Source organism: Macrosteles quadrilineatus, unplaced genomic scaffold (genome assembly GCF_028750875.1).
Source record: "Macrosteles quadrilineatus isolate MER2022 unplaced genomic scaffold, UCM_ALF_1.0 Scaffold_1__1_contigs__length_201487025, whole genome shotgun sequence".
In the NCBI taxonomy this organism is placed as follows: Eukaryota; Metazoa; Arthropoda; class Insecta; order Hemiptera; family Cicadellidae; genus Macrosteles; species Macrosteles quadrilineatus.
This window is the reverse complement of record NW_026542594.1, coordinates 160,083,557-160,104,685: the sequence shown is the minus strand read 5'-3', so window position 1 is coordinate 160,104,685 and position 21,129 is coordinate 160,083,557. Positions and strand designations below refer to the sequence as shown.

The following is a 21,129-nucleotide window of genomic DNA, read 5'->3' as shown; positions in this document are numbered from 1 at the left end:
AGGTTACACATTCCAAAGATTATTTATTTTTATAGGCACTAATTAAACATGTCCTGTAAAGATACCTTATTATGTAACAAAACAGTGAAGTAAAAGTCATTGTACAATAGTGTTTTTACAAATAGCTTATAATGCACAGTTAATTTTTTTACTCGACTAAAATCCACGCAATGTAAGAGGTTTCTTACACGTTCTCCACAAATTTACATAAGGTTGCTGAGGATATCCTGTTAACCATAACTGCACTGCGGTTATAATAATTGTAATCTTTATGACATCCTGCTGAATTATGGCTAATAACACCACCTTACAATCTACTTTATGCTATAATAAAACCAGCGAGAACAGATTTTATCTGAGAGACATTTCAGTAGTCGTTATTTCTCCCTCTAGTTTACTATAATCATTTAAACAGTAAAATAAATTATAAGGAGTACTTGAAGCAATCATGTTTTAATTAACTAAAAAAACACGTTTTGTGAAGAAGTGTTCTTAAATTTTAATTTTATCATGCATAGTTTCGTTAAATTGAAGAAATAATTTGTATTTACAGTATTACCATATCTATGGTATTACCTTTTGGTTTTATTTAAACTAGTGTCCCTGTTGCTCGAATTCAAGCAATTTCTAAGTATTACAGGCGTTATTTTAAAACAAACTTCAACCAAGTCAGCAAATATTTGTAGCAAACTGTTTTATTAGCAAACTTATTGACTGTTTACCATTAACCTATGCTCTTCTTCTCACTTTTGATTTCTGACAACAGCTGGAGTTCCATAACAATTTTTGTTTCCCATGTTATTCTTATGGAGAAATAAGAAACTTTAAAGGGCTCCAGGGCCTCACTCTCTCATTATTTCCCTAAAAAGAAAGTTTCCTGCACAACTTCACGCTACGATCTTTCCAATGACACCAAAAACATGACAATCGGTTTAGTAGTTTCGGAGGAGTAATTGTCACAAAAGATCTGCTTGCGTATTAAATAAGTAATATAGATGCTATTGTTATACTGCTAAATGTTAATATATTGTATAAATAAAAACAAAAAATTAACACGAATGAATCCTAATTTTTTTATATGAGTAGGGTACCGTAAATTAATTACGCAAACTCTTATTTCCCCAAATTTGTTCGAATCAACAGAGGGTTTTTAGAGAACTAAAATATTAAAATACAGTAACAATTAACAACTGTGCTACCTTGGGCAGGCAAGATTTTTGTGCCATTCTCAGGCTCGTTATTTTCAGATTCAAGGCGTATGCAAATAGTAATCGCTAATAATCCCGGCATGCACGTCCATCACTTCTAAGCATGCGAATCCCTCAATCAGTATCACTATGAGAAAAGACCCTAATTAAATCCCCATAACAACAACATCACATCATGATATGAAATATGATGCTTTTTTGTGTCGTATGATGATGTGGTTATACATTATAACTCTCCAAGTTTTGCTCAAGATCGCATTCTCTAGTCAATCAACAGCATTGTAGGTAGGAAAACCAAATACCGATAACTGACAGGTCTCCATTCTCTTATTTAATCATAAACAGATGTATTTGTAAATGTAGTTTGTTAATTGTATGCTTATAAAGTAGGACTCCTGTGCTGTATTAAAATTTTGATAAAAAAATCAGTTAGGGTACTGCTTTAACAGTAATTCAGTTAAAATTATGGGTAATACATAATATATTGTTGAAGGAAAATCGATTTGTGGTTGCGTTTCTCAAACATATTGATCTAAAACTTAATTGTAGAACTAGTATTAATTTTAGTTGGAGGTTGAGAATACATTGTTAAATAATGTAATAGAGACATAACTCTTTTAAGTGCGGATTAATTTAAAGCCCGGTTGTGCATTAAAAGGATTGTTTTGGTGTTCAAACAAGCAAAAACATAGCGCTTGCTTGTGATTTACTTTGCGAATAAGAATTTTAACCGAATACACCTCTGTACTCTTGTGTTTATTTTCAAAGTTATCCTTTAGAAATTCCCATTAGATAAATTTTGTAAGTTTTGTAAGTTATTTTGTTGTGTGCCAAAACTTACTTTTCTTCACAAATTTCAACGATTTCCCATATAAGGAATAATCTATTTATCACCTTATGATAACACCTGGACCCAGGAACGATTTTCATTTTTGTTTTGAGGTCTCCCGAGGCCAAACACACCAACCGTTCGAATTCATAAGTGTATGTTACCACGATATCAGAGCAAAAATAATCCGATTTTTATAAAATTTTGTATAAGCGTGTAAGCCTACATTTATTCAACCGAGTTCGCGAACCAACATGATTGTTGTTGTGATAGGAGATCGGACAATGAGAATGAGGGCACGGAGAGGGGTAATACATCTGACATTTTAAGGAGTTTACGCAATAGTCCACAATCCTTTCAAACTCTCAAGATTTCCCGTAAAATTTGACTTAGCCATTATTAAGGAACGCGGAAGCGTTCCGCCCCGCTTATAAATAATGAACATAGGCGTATGCTAACAAAAGAAGGAATGTACCTGCAATACAACGTTTGTTACAAATTCAGTTGTTCGTGGCGTTGTCAAGGGTGCGCCTTTTCAGTGAAATGTATGTCCGTGTAAAAAACCATCAACACAAAAATTGTACTCCATACCCGCTTTCTCTGTTACATCCCTTTTCCAGCCGTCCTACCTAACCGATTTTACGGTTTTATTTTAATGCTTATGATATATATAGCACACCTGCAAATTTTATTTAGTTTTATAAATTTATTTTAAAAATAAGGATCTTATTTATAATATTATTTTACGGATGGTTTTATACTCCCAGATTATTAGAAATATAATAATTACCACCATATATATAAATACATTGGGGAGCGAGCTGTTCTAGTGGTTAGAGCGCGGACCTCGGTGGTCCCGTGTTCAAATCCCGTCAAATAACCAATGTATTTTATCTAAGTGATAATGCTGCAACCCCTAGGTCTAGCCTCAGGTAATGTGAAAAACAATCCCAGTCTCATGTCATAGGAAAAACTACCATATAACTTAATTATAATATTAATAATTGTTTGCACAAGCGAATTTGTGACGAAATGATCAAAAGTTTATAAACCACTTCTTGTAAATTTTAATTAGCAATGAATGCAATCTGAAATATATTTATGTTCTCTTCTGTTGAAATTATTGATGTACTGTAGTTTATGATGATTTAAAATTAATCATCCATAATTTAACGAGACAATTATTTGGTAATTTAATTTCACCGATAGATACAGTGAAAAGTGATATCAAAATATAAAAAAATATTAGAAGAAACTCATTCCACCCAGAGAAATGTCAACATCGTTTAATATTAACATCCAATTTCTTTTCTCCTGACTTCGTTACCATCTGCTCTATTGTAATGTTGAGGTACAAATAAGACAAAACTGTAGACTAATGGATTACAGTCCAACAAGCAACTTCTTGCTTACTATTGTCTGACTGTAATATCAGAAGATTTTATCAAAATCTACAAAATAAATCATGTACAAATTAGAAAAAAATCCAAGCTCAGTGATCTAGCATACACTGAATAATACTTGTTATACTATTAAAAACGCTGCTATTCAGTGAAGTAAAAATCATTTTAACTAAATCGCTAAAGGGCCACAAAAATAAATTTTGTCACACAATTTACTTCAAACAAAATGTTTGCTATTGGTGCGTTTTAGTCTAGACTCCATCTATACAATCCGTCTAGAATCCTCAAAAGCTTTAGAATATATTGTAAATGTAGTCACTCTTTTTTGACATTCAATAATTTCAATCCATCCTCAGTATTGATATAAATAAGACAAAGGTAAACATTTACACCACAGTAATATTGTGTGTCGTGTAATTCTAGTGTAAGAGGCCAAGGCCACAAAATATAGCTAGGGCTATGCATCTTTGCTAAAAATACAGTAAAGAAATCTCTACCTACACAATAAAGCTAGGTAGAGGTTTCCTAAGGTAGCTTAGGGCATTTTAAAACGTTACTATTGTGTGTGTTGTTTGTTTTAGCTAGGTACTAAACAAAGTAAACGTAAATAATTTTTATACTCTATTTGTTTGGTTTCAAGATGGAAGTTACAATATCGAGATACAATAGCTATTTTGCCTCAGTGACTTGATCAGTATTGGTATCAAAATCAATCTTAGTAAACATGTCTATGTGTCTAATAACTATGTATTCGTACCAACACTGCACTGCAAGCAATCCGTACAATAGTTGTTAAAAATTGATACACGACACTGCTAATTTACATCACTACATTTTACAGTTACAAACTTTTTTTGTGTGTTAACTATACATAAACGCTTTAGCGATTGCGATTGCTGTTGGATATAACAGGTCTGCAAAGTCTCTGTTGCTCCTGCAATAAACTAGAAGTCACCCTCTAGAGATGATAACGTAATCATCTCTTATACAAACTCCCAATATAGCATTAATTGTGTTTGATCAGGTAAAAAATTTTGATTTATTAACCAGGTATATTTTTACGATTTGATATAAAAGTGTTTGTTCAATATTCAATATAGAGAAATATGGAATATATTGAAGATGTATTCGCAAAATATCCAAGGCAAACCCATGGAGGTTATAAAAATTGTAGGTATAACAAAGAAACAAGACATCTCTGTCGAGATAGTGATTTATTATTACGGCTATAACTTAAAATTATTGGCCGCGAGGGGAGGGGAACTGCTTTTATTAACATGTCATTGATTTAATTATGCTTATTAAAGTATGCGTTTAATATTTATGGGTTACCCACATTTGGAGCTATACATATAACTATAAAATCTTTTACTTTTATTCTCTCCACCGACTCTTTTACCCGACACAAACGATAGTGTTGAACACCTTCAACCACTCAGACAGCTTTTTGTTTAGTTACATGTTTCCTAATTTGATATCAACAGTTTTTGTAAAAAGAACATTTACTAGAAATTCAGAGAAGGATAGAGAGTAGCCTCCAAGGCGACAGGTATCTGTTTTGGACAAGATCTGTTCATGTACTGTACAACTAATTAGCGACATTTCTAAGAATTTATTAGCTACTGGACGTATCTAAAAATCAATATTATTTCTTTAATGAAGTCCATTTAATCAAACTTTAAAATACACTTGTTTATAATGGTATAAGTAGATTAAAATAACCGGGATCAACAAACTCGTAGGCCGGGGCCACACGACGCGGATCATCCGCGCGGACGGACCACGCGGATCATCCGCGTGGTCCGACAACACATTGAATCAAATGAGAGTGGCCTCACGGGGCGATCCTAAGCCGCTTGGGTGGATTGTCCGCGCCATGTCGCGGATAGTCCGCGCGATCATAAGCCGCGTTGGAGGGGATGACACACGTAGTCTTATGAGAGTGGCCACACGATACGGATTGTCCGCGCGGTTGGAGCTCATTTTCAAGCATTTGTAGTGGTTTTTTTTTGTTTGTACTTGTGCATTTCGGTTTATAGGTGTAAAATGTTCGGCACAGACAAATCAATAGAAGTTGTTAAAGATAATGTGGGATTTCTCATGTTGTACATTTCTCATGAGTATATCTTCCTTAGTTATATGCGGTCAAAGCAATTGAAGTAGCTCGTCAAACGATGCTATCTACATGCGATAGTAACAAAAAAAGACTCCGAACTATGGTTTCGCATGTGCTCGTGAAAGGTTTGGAACACGAATGGTTTATCGGTTATGAAATGATGGACCCAATGATTTCGGTTTGCCTCAGGCTCTAGCTCACCACACGCTTCTAATGCACAAACTAACATACGTGTTTCTTCCATGACCACAACGAGAACGAGTGAATTAAACCATGTTAGAATCTCAGTACGTAGGCTGGGAAACCTCAACCGGAAGCGGTTCATCCGCTCCGTGTGGCCGGGACATCGTCGCGCGGCTTATGATCGTACGATCATAAGCCGCGCGGACGATCCGCCACGTGTGGCCCCGGCCGTCTGTCAACAACCATTACAATAAACAAGTAGTGGGAGTAACTATGATATTTTACGGGTATAATCACAAATATTGCAATACTTTTTAACCGTAATTTTTACAGAAAAGTTTTGTTTAGAGTTGAAAGGGCCATAACATGCGAAATTCTAATCATATTCTTTCAAGCAGTTTTGTAAACTCCCATTTCCCGTTATTTTCAGGGGGTTTATGGATAAATTACAATAAAAACCTGGGTATATTATAGATTGGTTACCTACTACCCACATACCACATTTCAGCAAAATCTGACCATATGTGTAGTCTGTAGCCCTGTACACATCCCTACATAAAAAAAACACATTTTTTGGGGTACAGGAAGACCCAATCGATATAACTACTACTTTATATATCGATGGAAGATTCAAAACGGACATTTCCACCCATAACTGAATCTAAAAAATCTTAACGTAGGCATTAGTTTCTCCATATACTGTACTATGTATAGGGGGAGAAATTAAAAATACTTTTCTCAATGCTGGTCAGTTTTCATCCCCACAAATGTTTATTTAAAAAGATCATTATTGTTATAACATTAATTATTGTTTTCAGGCAAGAAGTGTAGCGTATTTTCAACCCTTCTCTAAGAATTATGTCAAAGCTGCTATTTCCTTAACGAATGCCGCCTTTCGTTATTGACTTGACACTAATGTTTTTTTAATCTTCCAAATGGACCGTTGTGAGCTAACCAGTTTTTCATCACTCCTTTCAGAAAGTGCCTATTTTCGATACAGGTGATAAAGTTACTGAGGTTTAAAATTACAACTTGTATCTACCAAAAGTGATTTTCCGGAACTAGCTCCAATTATTCCCGTGTTCGGCTTCACCTTGAACGTAAAATTAACTAATAACTAGTACATGCTTGCCATCGCTTCGCATGTGAAATTTAGTGTTCCTGTGTTCAGCTTTTATTTATTTATTTATTTATTTATTCCAACGGTTTCTCCATTAATACAATTTTGTCAGACTATGAACTATACATAAGTAGCAAATAATAAGTTAATAACAGTGGTTACAAAAATCGTGCAATAATAATAAATAAGGAAGCTGGCAATAAATACATGAGTGAGACCTAAAAACTACAATAAATAACAACAAGAAGACTATGCCTAGTAATAATGGTAACAAGTAACAAGCAGTAATGACGGTGACTTTACAACAGGCAATAACAACAACGATTAAATAAGACCAACAAAATAGACTATGGCAACAAAGATAACAAATTATAAACTGTGAAAATAATAACAAAAGACAGCAAAATATTACAGAAGTACTAAAAAAGTGTAATTTGTGGGAGTGTGTGTGTATGTGCAAAAATCGTGCAATAATAATAAATAAGGAAGCTGGCAATAAATACATGAGTGGGACCTGAAAACTACAATAAATAACAACAAGAAGACTATGCCTAGTAATAATGGTAACAAGTAACAAGCAGTAATGACGGTAACTTTACAACAGGCAATAACAACAACGATTAAATAAGACCAACAAAATAGACTATGGCAACAAAGATAACAAATTATAAACTGTGAAAATAATAACAAAAGACAGTAAAATATTACAAAAGTATTAACAAAAGTATAATTTGTGGGAGTATGTGTGTGTGTATGCATGCATGACATGGGAAGAACACTGTGTCAAACACCAAACACCATGCTAAAAAGCACCAACTTTCATTTGTGGCCCTTTAAAGGCACCACCTATATTGCACTGCACCTTGCTGAGGTAACACCAGCCTTAAAACAGAACTAAGGTGTGGCCCTTTAAAGGCACCACCTAAACAAGAACTACACATCACTTGTTCCCACAGGAGGGCAGGAAAATGCTTCTAAGATGTTCTCCCTTGTAAATATCTTGAGGCGTCTCTCTTGAATGAGGAAGAAGAAATCCCGAAGAAGTCAATGTGAGTCGAAGCCTCTCCACCGATCCTCAGCAACCTTGACAACCCATGATGGTAGGAGTAATTCCTTGCTTGGAATCCTCTGGCAAATAACGTTTTGGATCTGGTTCCTTTAGGGGCAGAGAATTCTATATTATTCAGCAAAGATGTGCAGTCGATGATACCATTCACGAGTTTGAAGAGAAACTGCAGGTCGTAACATTTCCTTCTCAGACTGAGTGGTTGCAGATCATAGTATTTCTCCAGGGTGATAATAGGAACATCCTGAAAGTGGTACCCCAGTCTAAGACCAATCAGTCTAATAAATCTTCTTTGTATCTTATCTAGTATATCGATGTGCAAAGACTGATAAGGAGACCAGACAACAGAGCAGTATTCCATCACGGGACGTACCAAAGTCTTGTAGAGGATTATAAGTGTGAGAGGGTTCTTGAGGTCTTTTGTTGTTCGAAAAATGAAGCCAAGAAGTGATGAAGCCCTTTTTGCTTTGTCCAACATTTGAAAATTTAACGTGCACGGGAAAATGCCTCTTTTGGTAGACCTACTAGTAATGATAGTAAACAGTAGCTTACGCAACGATCGCCCAAACATAGTCCTTAGGCCTCCTCCTTTACACAAGTAAAAGGCACGAGCCTTGGAATGCATTAAAAACGTCTACTGTTGTCGGAAAGGCTGTAACTACGCGAGTTGCTTACACTACTTTACCTACAAACTTTTAGCGAATTTCCCATATAGGGAATAAGCTATTACCGTAGTACTCGTGGTAAGTCCTGGACCCGGGACCGATTTTTTTTTCGTCTTGAGGTCCCTAGAGGCCAAAAACAGCATCCGTTCAAATTCATATATATATATATATATATCTTATCTTACTATCTTACTAATATTATAAATGTGAAAGTTTGTGTGTTTGTTTGTTTGTTTGTTTGTTTGTTTGAAGGTCAATCACGCTTTAACTACTGGACGGATTGGGCTGAAATTTGGCATGATGATAGCTCATATTCCCGATTAACATATAGGCATATTCTTATCTCAAAAATCCTTTCGGGCTCCGCCCCAGTGGCTCTGTAGTTTCCCATGTTAACCTTATGATTATTCATATTTAAAGGGAATTAAAGAATTTAGTCAGCTGTTTCAACTAAAAATGTTGGTTCTATGATATGCAAAAGCATTAAAAAGTTATAAGATTTACCAACAGGGTGCAGCACTATTATTTTTTTGTATTTATAAAAACACCTAATTTGAACTAAGCAGCAACAAATAACTGTGATAGGCAATGTTTATGTTTTTAATTGCATGAAAAATTTGTGATATTATGCGAATTATTAATAGTTTATTTTTCTATATTGTTTAGGTGAAGTGGTAGAACATTATGGCTATAATAGATACCGTAAATTTAAAGAAGCAAATTTTATCAAACTGTGTCCTCCCCCATTGCAAACGCTAAGTTGGAGTATAACTGCAATAAGTATTTTACACTACTTATATGCCAACCCCGTATGAAGGACGGGTACTCTGCTAGTATATTTATATATGTGTCCGTTAGCGCGATAACTCGAGCAAAAACGATCCGATTTTGTTGAAATTTGGTACAAACGTGTAAACCTACGTTTATTCGAACGAGTTCGCAAACCAGCATGATCGGACCATGGGAACGGGGGTTTATGGGGGGTTTTATGGGGTAAAAATGGGTTTTTCCCACTTTTGACTCAAAAAACATAACATTTTGCAATTTCTTTCCAAACTATTTTATAGAGCTTAAAAAACAAATAATTTAGTATATTGAAGCGTTGTAATGCACCTAATAGTTACGGAGAAAATTCCAAAAAATTGTAAATTTAAAATTCCTATGTTATTCTTAAGGAGAATAAGTAAACTGTTGTAGTTTGCTTGTTTATTAACATTTGTTGCCCAAATTTGGAAAATGTTTTTATTTCTTACTAACTATTAACATTTTACATTAAAAACACTTTTACCCTCCCTGTTGCAGCAAACCTAAGTATGTGTTAAACTGATTCTATTTAAATAGGGAATAAATGTGATATTTTTAAGGAGACATTTTAATGTAAATCCAATCAGGCAAATGGAAATTAGCTTAGTCTGCAGGTTTGCTGCGGCGGGGGTATTTAGATGTAGTTGAGACTAGAGTTATGGATCTGTAGTTACCACACATCGTTGGTTTGCCTTTTTCAACCAATGGTTTCACAACACAACAGTGATTAGTGAGTCAGGGAATATTCCTGTTATAAATGAACTGTTGATTATATTTGCTAGGGGTTTAGAAATTAAGTGTCCACGAAATTTTGTTTCTATTATTTTAGAGTTATAATTTCATTATTTATGCTTTAGTGTTTGGTTATATAACTAGAGGATGAGTTATTGTTTAATTATGTATCGTTTTATTTGGTTAAACGAGGTTTTAAAAGACTGAAATAACAAGAAACAAAATGTAAACAAAACACGACATCTACAGTGCACCGGACAGAACTAACGATAAAATTGGTCCTAGCTTTCCATAAGAATGAGAAATTTACCAAGGGTGTATGTTTTATCTATGCTATATAGCATAGCGATCAGTATCACCGGGCGCGGGCATTGATTGAACTAGCTGCAAAATTTACAAAGGGATTGAGAAGTCTACTTGCGTTGGTTAGTCAAAGTCAATGTCTGCAGCTTGTCTCTCATATCTAGTTCGTAACTTCGTTTCGGTTCGGGGTTTCGGTGACACTGGGTGAGTGTTGACGATATTTTGTTTCTGTTATTTTAGTGTTAATTAATTACTGTGCAGGTGTGTGCTTTACTTTTTGGTTATAAAATTAGGGGCTAAGAGCACGAGTTATTGTTTATGATTAGATAGTTTCATTTGGTTATGGTTAAACGAGGTATTAAATTACTGAAATGACAAGAAACAGAACAAAAAACACGATCCTAGCGGAACCGGACGGAACTAACATTTAAATTGTCTTGAGCTGGGCTGAGCCATAAGGATGACAAATCTATAATAAGTTAGTGAGTACGGTATGTTTGACGTTAATACATAATGGAAAAGGAAAATATGACGCAACGTATGTCCATGGATAAAACATACGCCCTTAGTAGATTTCTCGACCTTATGGAAGAGCTGAAGCGAAACCATAGATAACCTTTGACTACTAATACAACAACATAAAACATAAAAATGATAGTACCTTAGATAAAACATAGTCCCTTAGTAGATTTCCCATCCTTTATGGAACAGCTGAAGCCAATTTTATTGTTAGTTCTGTCCGGTTTTCTGTAGGTGTCGTGTTTTGTTTACAATTTGTTTCTTGTTATTTCAGTAATTTAAAACCTAACCAAATAAAACTATCTAATCATAAACAATAACTCGTCCACTAGCTATATAACCTAACAGTGAGGCACAAAATGAGAAACTAACCCTAAAATAATAGGACACGACATCTACAGAAAACCGGACAGAACTAACAATAAAATTGGTTTCAGCTGTTCCATAAGGATGGGAAATCTACTAAGGGACTATGTTTTGTTTTATCATAGACTAACCAACACAAGTAGACTTCTCATCCCATTGTAAATTTTGAAGCACGTTTTTCGTGTCTAGTTCATGTACGTGACACAAAGGCGCTAGTGTCGATGAAACTTTGTTTCCATTATTTTAGGGTTAATTTATTGATTTGTGCTTTACTGTTTGGTTATATAACTAGGGGACAAGTTATTGTTTATGATTAGATCGTATTATTTGGTTAAACGAGGTTTTACATGGCTGTAATAACGGGAAACAAATTGTAAACAAAACACGACCTCTACATAAACCGTACATGAACTAACAATAAAATTGTCTTCAGCTGTTCCATAAGGATGAGAAATGTACTAAGGGAGTATGTTTTATCTATGGTTTTATCATAGATTCTATCATAGGTTCTGTCTGGTGCACTGTGGAGAGTAGAGATCGTGTTTTGTGAAATTTGTCTCTTGTTGTTTCAGTATTTAAAAGCCCCGTTTAACATAAACACGATCCAATCATAAACAATAACTCGCCATCTAGTTATATAACCAAACACTAAAGCACAATTCATCAAATGAACTCTAAAATGATAGAAACAAAGTGTTGTCGACACTAGCGATCAGTATTACCGGGCATGAACTAGACACGAAAAACGAGCTTCAACATTTACAATGGAATTTGAAGTCTTATTGTGCTGGTTAGTCTATGGTATGACGCAACATAAAATTAGATTTTATAACATTATAATTATTGTCTTTACGTATACATTACAGTAATGTGTTATATTTTCGCCACTGAAATACAAGAGGCATTGGCACTACATTGTTCAATCACAATCATTGGAATAGGGCCATATGATATTATGGAATCTATTGTGATTCTGTTTTCTTTTCCTTATCCTAACTTTTTTTAATACTTGAATTCAAACAATCTAAACCTCGCCAAATTGAACTAATTGTTACATTTTAAATAATGGGTGATTTGAATGTAGCCATCGGCCGTGTGGCTCTTTTAGCTTCTTCTGGTTATTCATTGTCACAGTGCATGGATTTGAAATATGTCAGAGTTGCATTTGCATTGTATGCTGTGGATGGAGCATTAGGGATTTTGGACTATGGTAAGTAAGGAAAGCATTGGCATTGTTCATTACGTTTATTTGATACATTGGTTTGAAAATAATCTTGTCTCTAACCTTCATCTTCATCTTTGTTATTCTATTCTATAGCCTTCTTTCCTGGCAGCCAAATTGTTAGACTCAGGCTATGAAGTGGATCTTTGAAATATTGCTAATGGCTCTTATTTGGACTGCATGGGCATATTAAATTGAAAGTGTTTGTGAACAACGAGTAATTTTGGTCCAGTTTTGATTAAATTTGTCATGAACAGCTGTAGCATTTTGCGTTGTAGGGCAGCATCAACTTGATTGATATGGGGAATCAGCAAGATCGGGTTATGGAGCAAGGTCTTGGTTTTTAAAGGTTTTCATAATTTAGTTTTTATTTCAAATTGTTTACACTTTATGTAAACGAATTAACAATTTGTATTACAGCAATCATCTACAGCATGAGAAAGCAAATAATTTTGTAGATTCAAGCCTATTTGTAATCTGTACCATCAATGGTTCCAGAAATAATTCCCAAAAACTGTAGGCTATACATTTAAAAATCCCATGTTATCCTTATAAATAAAAAGTAAACTGTTAGTTGTAGTTGGTTTGTTTGAGGATATTTTTTGATCAAATTTGTCTTACCCACAAGAAAAGTTGTTTCATTAATGCCGCTGTTAAACCAATGTAGGCCTACTTATAAAAATTGTCTGGTAAAAGATATGTCAGTTCTGCTGATTGTAGACATAGGTTCAACAGATATCTAGTAAAAAGAAGAGAGATAAGATAAGAAAGAGAGAGTCAACTTTAATTGAAAAGTTTTCAAAACATGAAACAGCTTGGGAAAGAATGGCTCTGCCTGCGTATTACGATACCAGGCAATCTAAAGGTGTGTGTTCCTAATTTCTTTCTTGCATTATGGATTTCTATTTTATGTATCATTTTATTAAAGGGTTTATATGTTTCAGGATTGCCCAGAAGCAATGAAAAAGTGAAGAAAGCACTTGCGTTTGTGGATAGAGTTTCAATGCCGTGCTACACACCACTTGTTGCAGCAGAAGCTATTCTGTTTGCAGGTTTTGAAGAAAAGTTTTCTTATTGCCACCTCGTATTCCCAATCGCTTATGTTGTACTTACTGAAGTTCTCAAGAAAAATGTTCCTCAAGATCTAGTTGACCTGAGTGTCATTTGGAATTCTATTTCAGTTGGTTTCTCAGCTTACAAGAAGGATGACATATTGTATGGAGGACTAACTGGAGTGTATCACATTGCAGCTTTCTTAGGTTTCAAATTTAACTCTATGGAATACTTTCTAGTGTTATCAGGTGCTAATCTATTAGCATTACAGTTCTTCAAGCAGAGTTTAGAATAGACCAAAAACACACAAAAATTTAACTACAATACAATTTGTTTTAGTAAACCTATTGTCAGTTAGATATTCCTAATTACTGAAATAATGTGTTAATTTAAACATCTACTATTATATTTAAGACATAAATGTTTGATCTGTTGATTCTAAATTAAAGTTAAATAAAGGTTTAATTAATTGTCTGCGTATTTAGCCTGGTCAATAAAGGTAAGGCAGATGTCAGAAGTAATTAGGGGAAAGCTGAATTTTTCTATGCTGTTAGATCATATTGAGATTTGTGTCTTCCCAAAAGTCCCTGATTCTCTCTCTTACGCTTTCCTCACCCTCCCCTCCCACTTTAGCGAATTTCCCTATGGGAAAGTAGCTATACATTACCGTAGGTGGCACGGTAAGAAGACCTAGGCCCGGGACCGATTTACTTTTTCATTTTTATGTCCCCAGAGGGCAAAAACACCATTCGTTCAAATTTATATATAAACATATATATGCACGTACGTGAACGTGATAGCTTGAGTAATTTATGTAATTTTGATTAAATTTGGTTTAAAGGTGTAAGGCCAGATAAACTTAAATGAGTTTGCGAACCAGCATGATCGGAACATGTAGGGAACGGGGTTTTATGGGGTAAAAATGGGTTTTCTAATTTTTTACCCTCAAAACACAAAATTTTCCAATTTCTCTCTAGACCTTTTTAAAGAGCTTAAAAATAATAATACGCTTATTACGTCAGCCTTTATACATAGTTTTGTCAAAAAGTAACAGAAAACCATCCAAATTTCCTGGTAGTAATCTCCTTGAGAAGAGTAAAGGCTCCAGGCTCTACAGAATTCATCCAAATTGACCTTCAAAATCGTTTCTAATTCAATATTAATTCATGTTATGTTGTCATGGAATTTACTAGAATAGAAAAGGGTGTAAATAAATAAATACTTGTTTAACAAATTCGAAATATCAACCCTAAAATCTCAAGAAGAAAATATTTTAATGTCTTCTCAAAATCACAAACATGAACGCACCAATTGACAAATCAAGCTTCTTATTTTCAATAGGATGAAAAATCTACTTTGTTAGTTGTTAGTCGGGACCATCATATGGTAGTGCTATGTTTCAGATTTTACAGTGGATTGAGAAGTCTACATTTTTACTTGTGTAGGTTAGTCTAAAAGGTAAAGTATTAGTCAATGGTAATATGGGGTCGCCGGAAGATTGCCTTCCCGCGGAAAACTACCTCACCCCTTCCAAGCAGGTTTCTACGTCATGTTGACGTCAGTGATATCCGGGGGGGCAGTTTTCCAGCCACGAACATTCTAGTTCCGTTGTCAAACTGTTTAAGCTAACAACACAACCACCCAAACTTGCAGTAACATTTCAAAATTCTGTTTGTTTTTCCTCACATGCCTTTTCCGTTACCAAACGGAATTACTACATGTAGAATTAAGATTACAATTACATGGCATCACATTTTGCTAGGAGGGTAGTATATGGTAGTATTCTAGTTGCGGATACGGCTCCTATATTGGTTAGTTGGAAGATTTAGTGACGTCATGTTTCACCTTGGGGGGTGGTTTTCCAAGGGGTAGTATTCACGGCCGCCTTTAACTCCAGGGGCCTATTCCACAATAAACTTCAAACTAATATTAATAGTGAATCAGCTGATAATGAAATTACAAGTTACAAGTAGTAGCTTGTAACATGTAGTTTATTATGAAATTGGCCCCTAGGAGGATTAAATCCTCCTAGATTGGCCCCAGGCCGCACCCTTCGAAGTGGCAACGTCGTAAGTAGTTGTACATAGGTGTGCTATCCCGTCATATTCTGACGTCACTTGGATTTCAAAGAAAAGATCGCCTGATTGTAACTGTCAAATTAGTATGTATTTGTTTTGATTTGATTGTTATAGTTTTTTTTTATAAAAACACACATTATAAAAACAATAACAACCAAATCAAAACAAATACATATACTAATTTTCCTTCCATCATGGTGTTGTACAGTAAGTAATGTAGAGAACACTATAGCTCCATAGAAACCATAAAGTTTCTGTATTTGAAATTTCAGCCGTAGGATAATTTTTTGTACTTTCTTCCCCCTCTCTTTCTTGAACAGTTCTGCTTTTTGGCGAGCAACTTTTGGAAAACAAAATTATTAAGAAATTAATATTTGATTGCACATTAAAATAATTCAACTACAGCAACTCACAGAAAATGAAATAAAATATAATTGCAATAGCCTATAAAATACAATTTTAAGAACTACTTGAGATGCGCTATTTTCTCTTGTAATTTATTTTTGGAGCAAACCCTTATGATTTTGTAAGACATGACCAGAATTAATTGTATTACAAAATGTGAATTTCCATTGTCTGAATTGATTTTCAATTAAATCTGTTTAGATAACATTAGGTTTTACGAGTAGCCTACCTAGGTTTGCTGCTAAAAGGAAACTAATTTAGAGTGTTTTAGCGAATTTCCCAAATAGGGAATAACCTATTACCGTAGTACTCATGATAAAACCTGGACGTGGGACTGATTTTTTTTTCGTTTTGAGGCCCCTAGAGGCCAAAAACACCATCCATTCAAATTCATATATATATATATTTAAATATATACAATGTGTCCGTTAGCATGATAACTCAAGCAAAAATGATATAATTTTGATGAAATTTGGTACAGGCCTAGATACTTTTATTCAAACGAGTTCGCGAACCAGCATGATCGGACTATGGGAACAGGGGTTTACAGGGGGTTTTATGGGGTAAAAATAGGTTTTTCCCATATTTAAATAAAAAACAAAAAATTTAGCAATTTCTTTCCAAACCATTTTGTAGGGTTTAAAGGAATAAATAATTTAGTATATTGAAGGGTTATTATGCGTATTAAGTATAAATTCATACAAAATATATGAACACAACTATTGAATCATGTTTATTTGTTTATAATGAAAAGTAAACATTTAATTAATTACTTACTTGTTACTTGTTGCGGATCTCTACAGCTCGCGCCGTCTCTCCGCTCCCAGCTTCCAAAGCTGTCTATCGGCACAGTCGCCAATCTCAAGGCCTCTCGTCGCCATTGCCTCCTGAATCCCCATCCGCCAACTGCGCCTGGGTCGTCCTCTCTTTTTCCTCCAAGGTGGAACCCAGTTCATAACCTGCCGTGGGAGCCGACCCTCCTCCATCCTATTTATATAGCCGAACCAGACCAACTGTTTTCTTTGAACCTCATCTATTATGTCTCCTTCCACTTCCATTTCTCTTCTAATATCTTCGTTCCTCACCCTGTCCAATCTTGTCTTCCTACAACTCCTCCTGAGTACATCCATCTCCGTAGCCAACAACTTCCCAGTGTTCCTTTGTTTCAACTCCCAGACTTCCAAGCCATACAATACCACACTCTGCACCATAGACTTATAAATCCTCTTCTTTGTTTTCTTTGACACACCCCTATCCCACCAAACAAAATTAAAAGCCCTTGTCACTTTCCTTTCCTTCTGAATCCTCTCCTCAATTTCCACAACACTGCTTCCAGACTTGTCAAATATCACTCCTAAATATTTAGCTCTTCTGACCCCCTTGACTTCTCCATCTTCTAAAGGCAGGTTCTCCACTATGTCGCTCCCAACCACCAGATACTCACACTTCCCCACATTCATTACCAGTCCATTTAACTCGTATTCTTCTTTCAATTCTCTCTATCCTCCGCCAAAACCACCTGATCGTCCGCAAAATACAAGGTGAACAAACGACTTTCTTCTAGTTGTACTCCCATAGGCTCACACCTCCTTTGCCAATTTCTTAAAATGCCAATAAGATAAAGTTTAAACAGCGTTGGCGATAAACCACACCCTTGCCTCAGGCCTTTCGTGACTCGAAATATATCACTATGTTCTTAGCACTTAGCCGTTATTGAATTATTTACAATATGAAATTAATCCAGTCATATGATACATATTAAAAATAAATGATAGAGTTTTAAATATTAAGTAAACTACGGAAAGTAAATAAAAGAAACGTCTTATAACACTTGAAACATATATTTACGCTTATACTGTTACTCACAAGACGGTAAATATACAAAAACGATGGTAAGTGGTGATCGATTTCGATTGGACACTCCAATAATCATCAGACCCAATAGGCGAATGACATAGGCGAATGTCATTCGCCTATTGGGTCTGATGATGATTGGAGTGTCCAATCGAAATCGATCACCACTTACCATCGTTTTTGTATATTTACCGTCTTGTGAGTAACAGTATAAGCGTAAATATATGTTTTAAGTGTTATAAGACGTTTCTTTTATTTACTTTCCGTAAATTTAATAACACGTACAATGCTGATCAAGAAGTTATTTAATAAGTAAACTGTTGTAGGCTAGTTTGCTTGTTTATAAACATATTTTGATCAAATGTTTTATTTCTTAACCATTAACATTTTACAAAAAAAGTTTTACCTTCCCTGATGCAGCGCAAACCTAAGTACTTGTTTAACTAATTATATTTAAATAGGGAATAAATGTTATACAGTGGAACCTTGATAAGAAGACCCTCGATAACAAGTCGCCCTTGATAACAAGTGTCATTTTCAAAAACCCTTAACATTATTTTACCCCACACATCACATGTTATTACAAACCTCGATAAGAAGTCAACCTTGATAACAAGTCTTATTTAACAATCCCCATGAGAGTCTTTTGTTATCAAGGTTCTACTGTATTTTTAAGTAGACATTTTAGTGTAAATCCAAACAGGCAAATGGAAATTCGCTTAGTCTGCAGGTTTGCTGCGGCGGGGGTATTTAAACTATGTTTGTAATTACAAATACTCTTTCATTACCTATCTTCATAACCTATTCTTTATTACCTAGGCCTATACTCTTTCCGTTAATGATAATACTTCACTGCCTTGATAATACTTAAATGTATTGCCACCGTTTATTGACAACATTAAGAACAAAAATAAAGTATTTTTTAATTATTATCATTATTATTTAAAAATAATTATAAAATATTTTTGCAATAGTACCGTTTTATCGTAACGTCTCTTTGATTTATGTGGTAAAAGATTATTACAAAAAGTTTGAGTCCTTATTTCTATGTAGTCTCTAAAATTTTCAAAACCTTTCAATAAATCTTTCTCCTAAATACCCGTTGTTATTAAATAGTTTATTTCAATTTCAGGTTAATAAAATAATGGGTGAGTTTCCATTGGAATTCGGCAGATAAACAATATAATTGGGCGTTTACCAGCTGATAAGTTGGCTCTAGAACATTTTTCCGTTACTTTACCTCACTAGAGCTGTAAAGTAAGTAAACAATAGCGTAATATTTCGTACCTAGGGCCGAAAATGAGATTTTGCCGGCTCGAGATGGTTTTTCAGTTCGAGACGGAATCGAGAACTTAATACAATCGAGAGCTGCAAAACCATTTCGGTCCGTGGTATGAACGCTATTTTTCACCAAACTTTACCACTATTACCACTTTTCACCACACCACAATAATAATGCACACTGTCAACATGTGAAAAAATAATTTGAGGAATCAGCAAAAATAATAATAAACAGTTGCTAGGCAGCCGTGACAATAAAACAATTCTATTGCAATGCTATGGATACTGATTGTGTACCTGAATTCATGTTTTAAGAAAGTAAGTGGCCAGCTGATTTTGCGGCCCTAGGGATGTAAAAACCAGCTCGGTCCCCAAATGACGATGACAGCTGGCATGGTCAGCAAAACGTAACTTTCAGCCACCAATTAACTAAATAAACTAAATTTTAAAAATAAATAAATTCTATATCACATAGTAATGTAAGATATAAAAGTAAGAAGGTTCATATAGAATACTAAGGTTCAGTGTAAGCAACAGAATTGGAAATTTCCTGGACACTTACTAGACGACTTGTCGAGCTAAGAGGGTTTTTTAGCATAAGACTTAACTTGTTTTATCTATGGTTCTACACATGCTTCAAAGATTCGTGGACGGTTGTCTCAATGGTTGTAAGCGAATTAAGACTAAGTTAATAACGCATAAGCGTACCATAAGGACCAGTAACCATAAGGACTAGTATATTGTTTAAAATCCAATAACTTATCAATTGATGCTAGAGTGATCAACACAAATATTATCCTCAAAAGAAAAATCTTAAGTTTAACTTAAGTTAACTCAACCACTCGTTAGGTTTCATCACATTTCACTGCAAAGTTTGTAGACCACAAACATGCGGCTTCCATATAGCAAAGTTTTGTCGAACAAACCGTGGTTTTTTGTCGATTTTTCACAGAACCCCAGCAATATCAGGGAATTTTCTAGTTTCCATCATTTATAGTGAGTGACTATTCATGCAATTTCAGACGTTCACAATTGTCGTGATTTTCCCCGAAAATTGATAAAACTTGACAAGAAATAGAGTTTTCTTTTAAATTGAGATTCTGCAAACAGCAAATAATTCTGTAAATATATCAAATTCATTCACACCATCAATAACAATGCAATATTGTTTCATTATACATCGTGATAGTTGATCTTGACTGCGTCAAAGCCTATTAATTACAAGGGACATTTTAGCAAATGATTGTCCCTAAATACACAGTTCCACGACGCAATATTGCCTATAAACGTGTTAAGGTTATCGCTCAAGCTATTAGCCTTTTACTGCAGTCTTAGGTTCATGGGGGATAATGGTATATTCTGCTGTCATTTCGACATTTAACTACAGGTAACATTGTAAGTAATTTTCAAACATTGTATGGATCTAATAGTGTTTGATAGAGGTTATTAACATTATTTTTGAGCAAATGCAAATGTTACCTCAGGAAAATCAGATTTAGTTAATGATAGTTTCCAGCCTACAGGATTCAGGTGGACCAAATTAAATTACGCATTTAATTATAGGATTAGAGTTTTATTGGTTATTTTGAAAATCTTGTGGTTTTTGTGACATAAAAATGATTTTTTTTTTTTTTAATCCTTTAAATGATATTTGTAATTGTTAATTATTAAAGCTTCATATTCGTTTTAGCTATGTATTCTCTTATATGAAATAAAATAGTTTATTTGCATGTAATTGGTATTGAAACACAATTAATACAATTAAAACTGATGGTCATAAATCTATACAACTAAAACCTAATTTCTACACATGGATTGACATATTCATATACATCATAAAAGGATTGTCTTAAAGCCAAGCAGTTACCTTGTTTTTAAAGATTTTGAGTTTGCTGGTCCTTGCCAATTCATGCAGCTTCTTG

At 34.5% G+C, this 21,129-nt stretch overlaps 2 protein-coding genes across 2 annotated transcripts; one reads left to right on the top strand and one right to left on the bottom strand.

Moving 5' to 3' along the window:
• Positions 1-12,277: 12,277 nt before the first annotated feature.
• LOC128983411 (uncharacterized) lies at positions 12,278-14,059 on the top strand. The gene is made up of 2 exons (XM_054402693.1): positions 12,278-12,524; positions 13,481-14,059. Exons 1-2 carry the CDS (start codon positions 12,380-12,382, stop codon positions 13,882-13,884), a joined length of 549 nt encoding a protein of 182 aa, XP_054258668.1. The 5' UTR covers positions 12,278-12,379; the 3' UTR covers positions 13,885-14,059.
• A 2,810-nt stretch (positions 14,060-16,869) lies between these two features.
• On the bottom strand, positions 16,870-17,532 carry LOC129002074 (uncharacterized). Its single transcript, XM_054429602.1, has one exon. The coding sequence runs from the start codon at positions 17,530-17,532 to the stop codon at positions 16,870-16,872; it is 663 nt and encodes a 220-aa protein (XP_054285577.1).
• Positions 17,533-21,129: the final 3,597 nt, after the last annotated feature.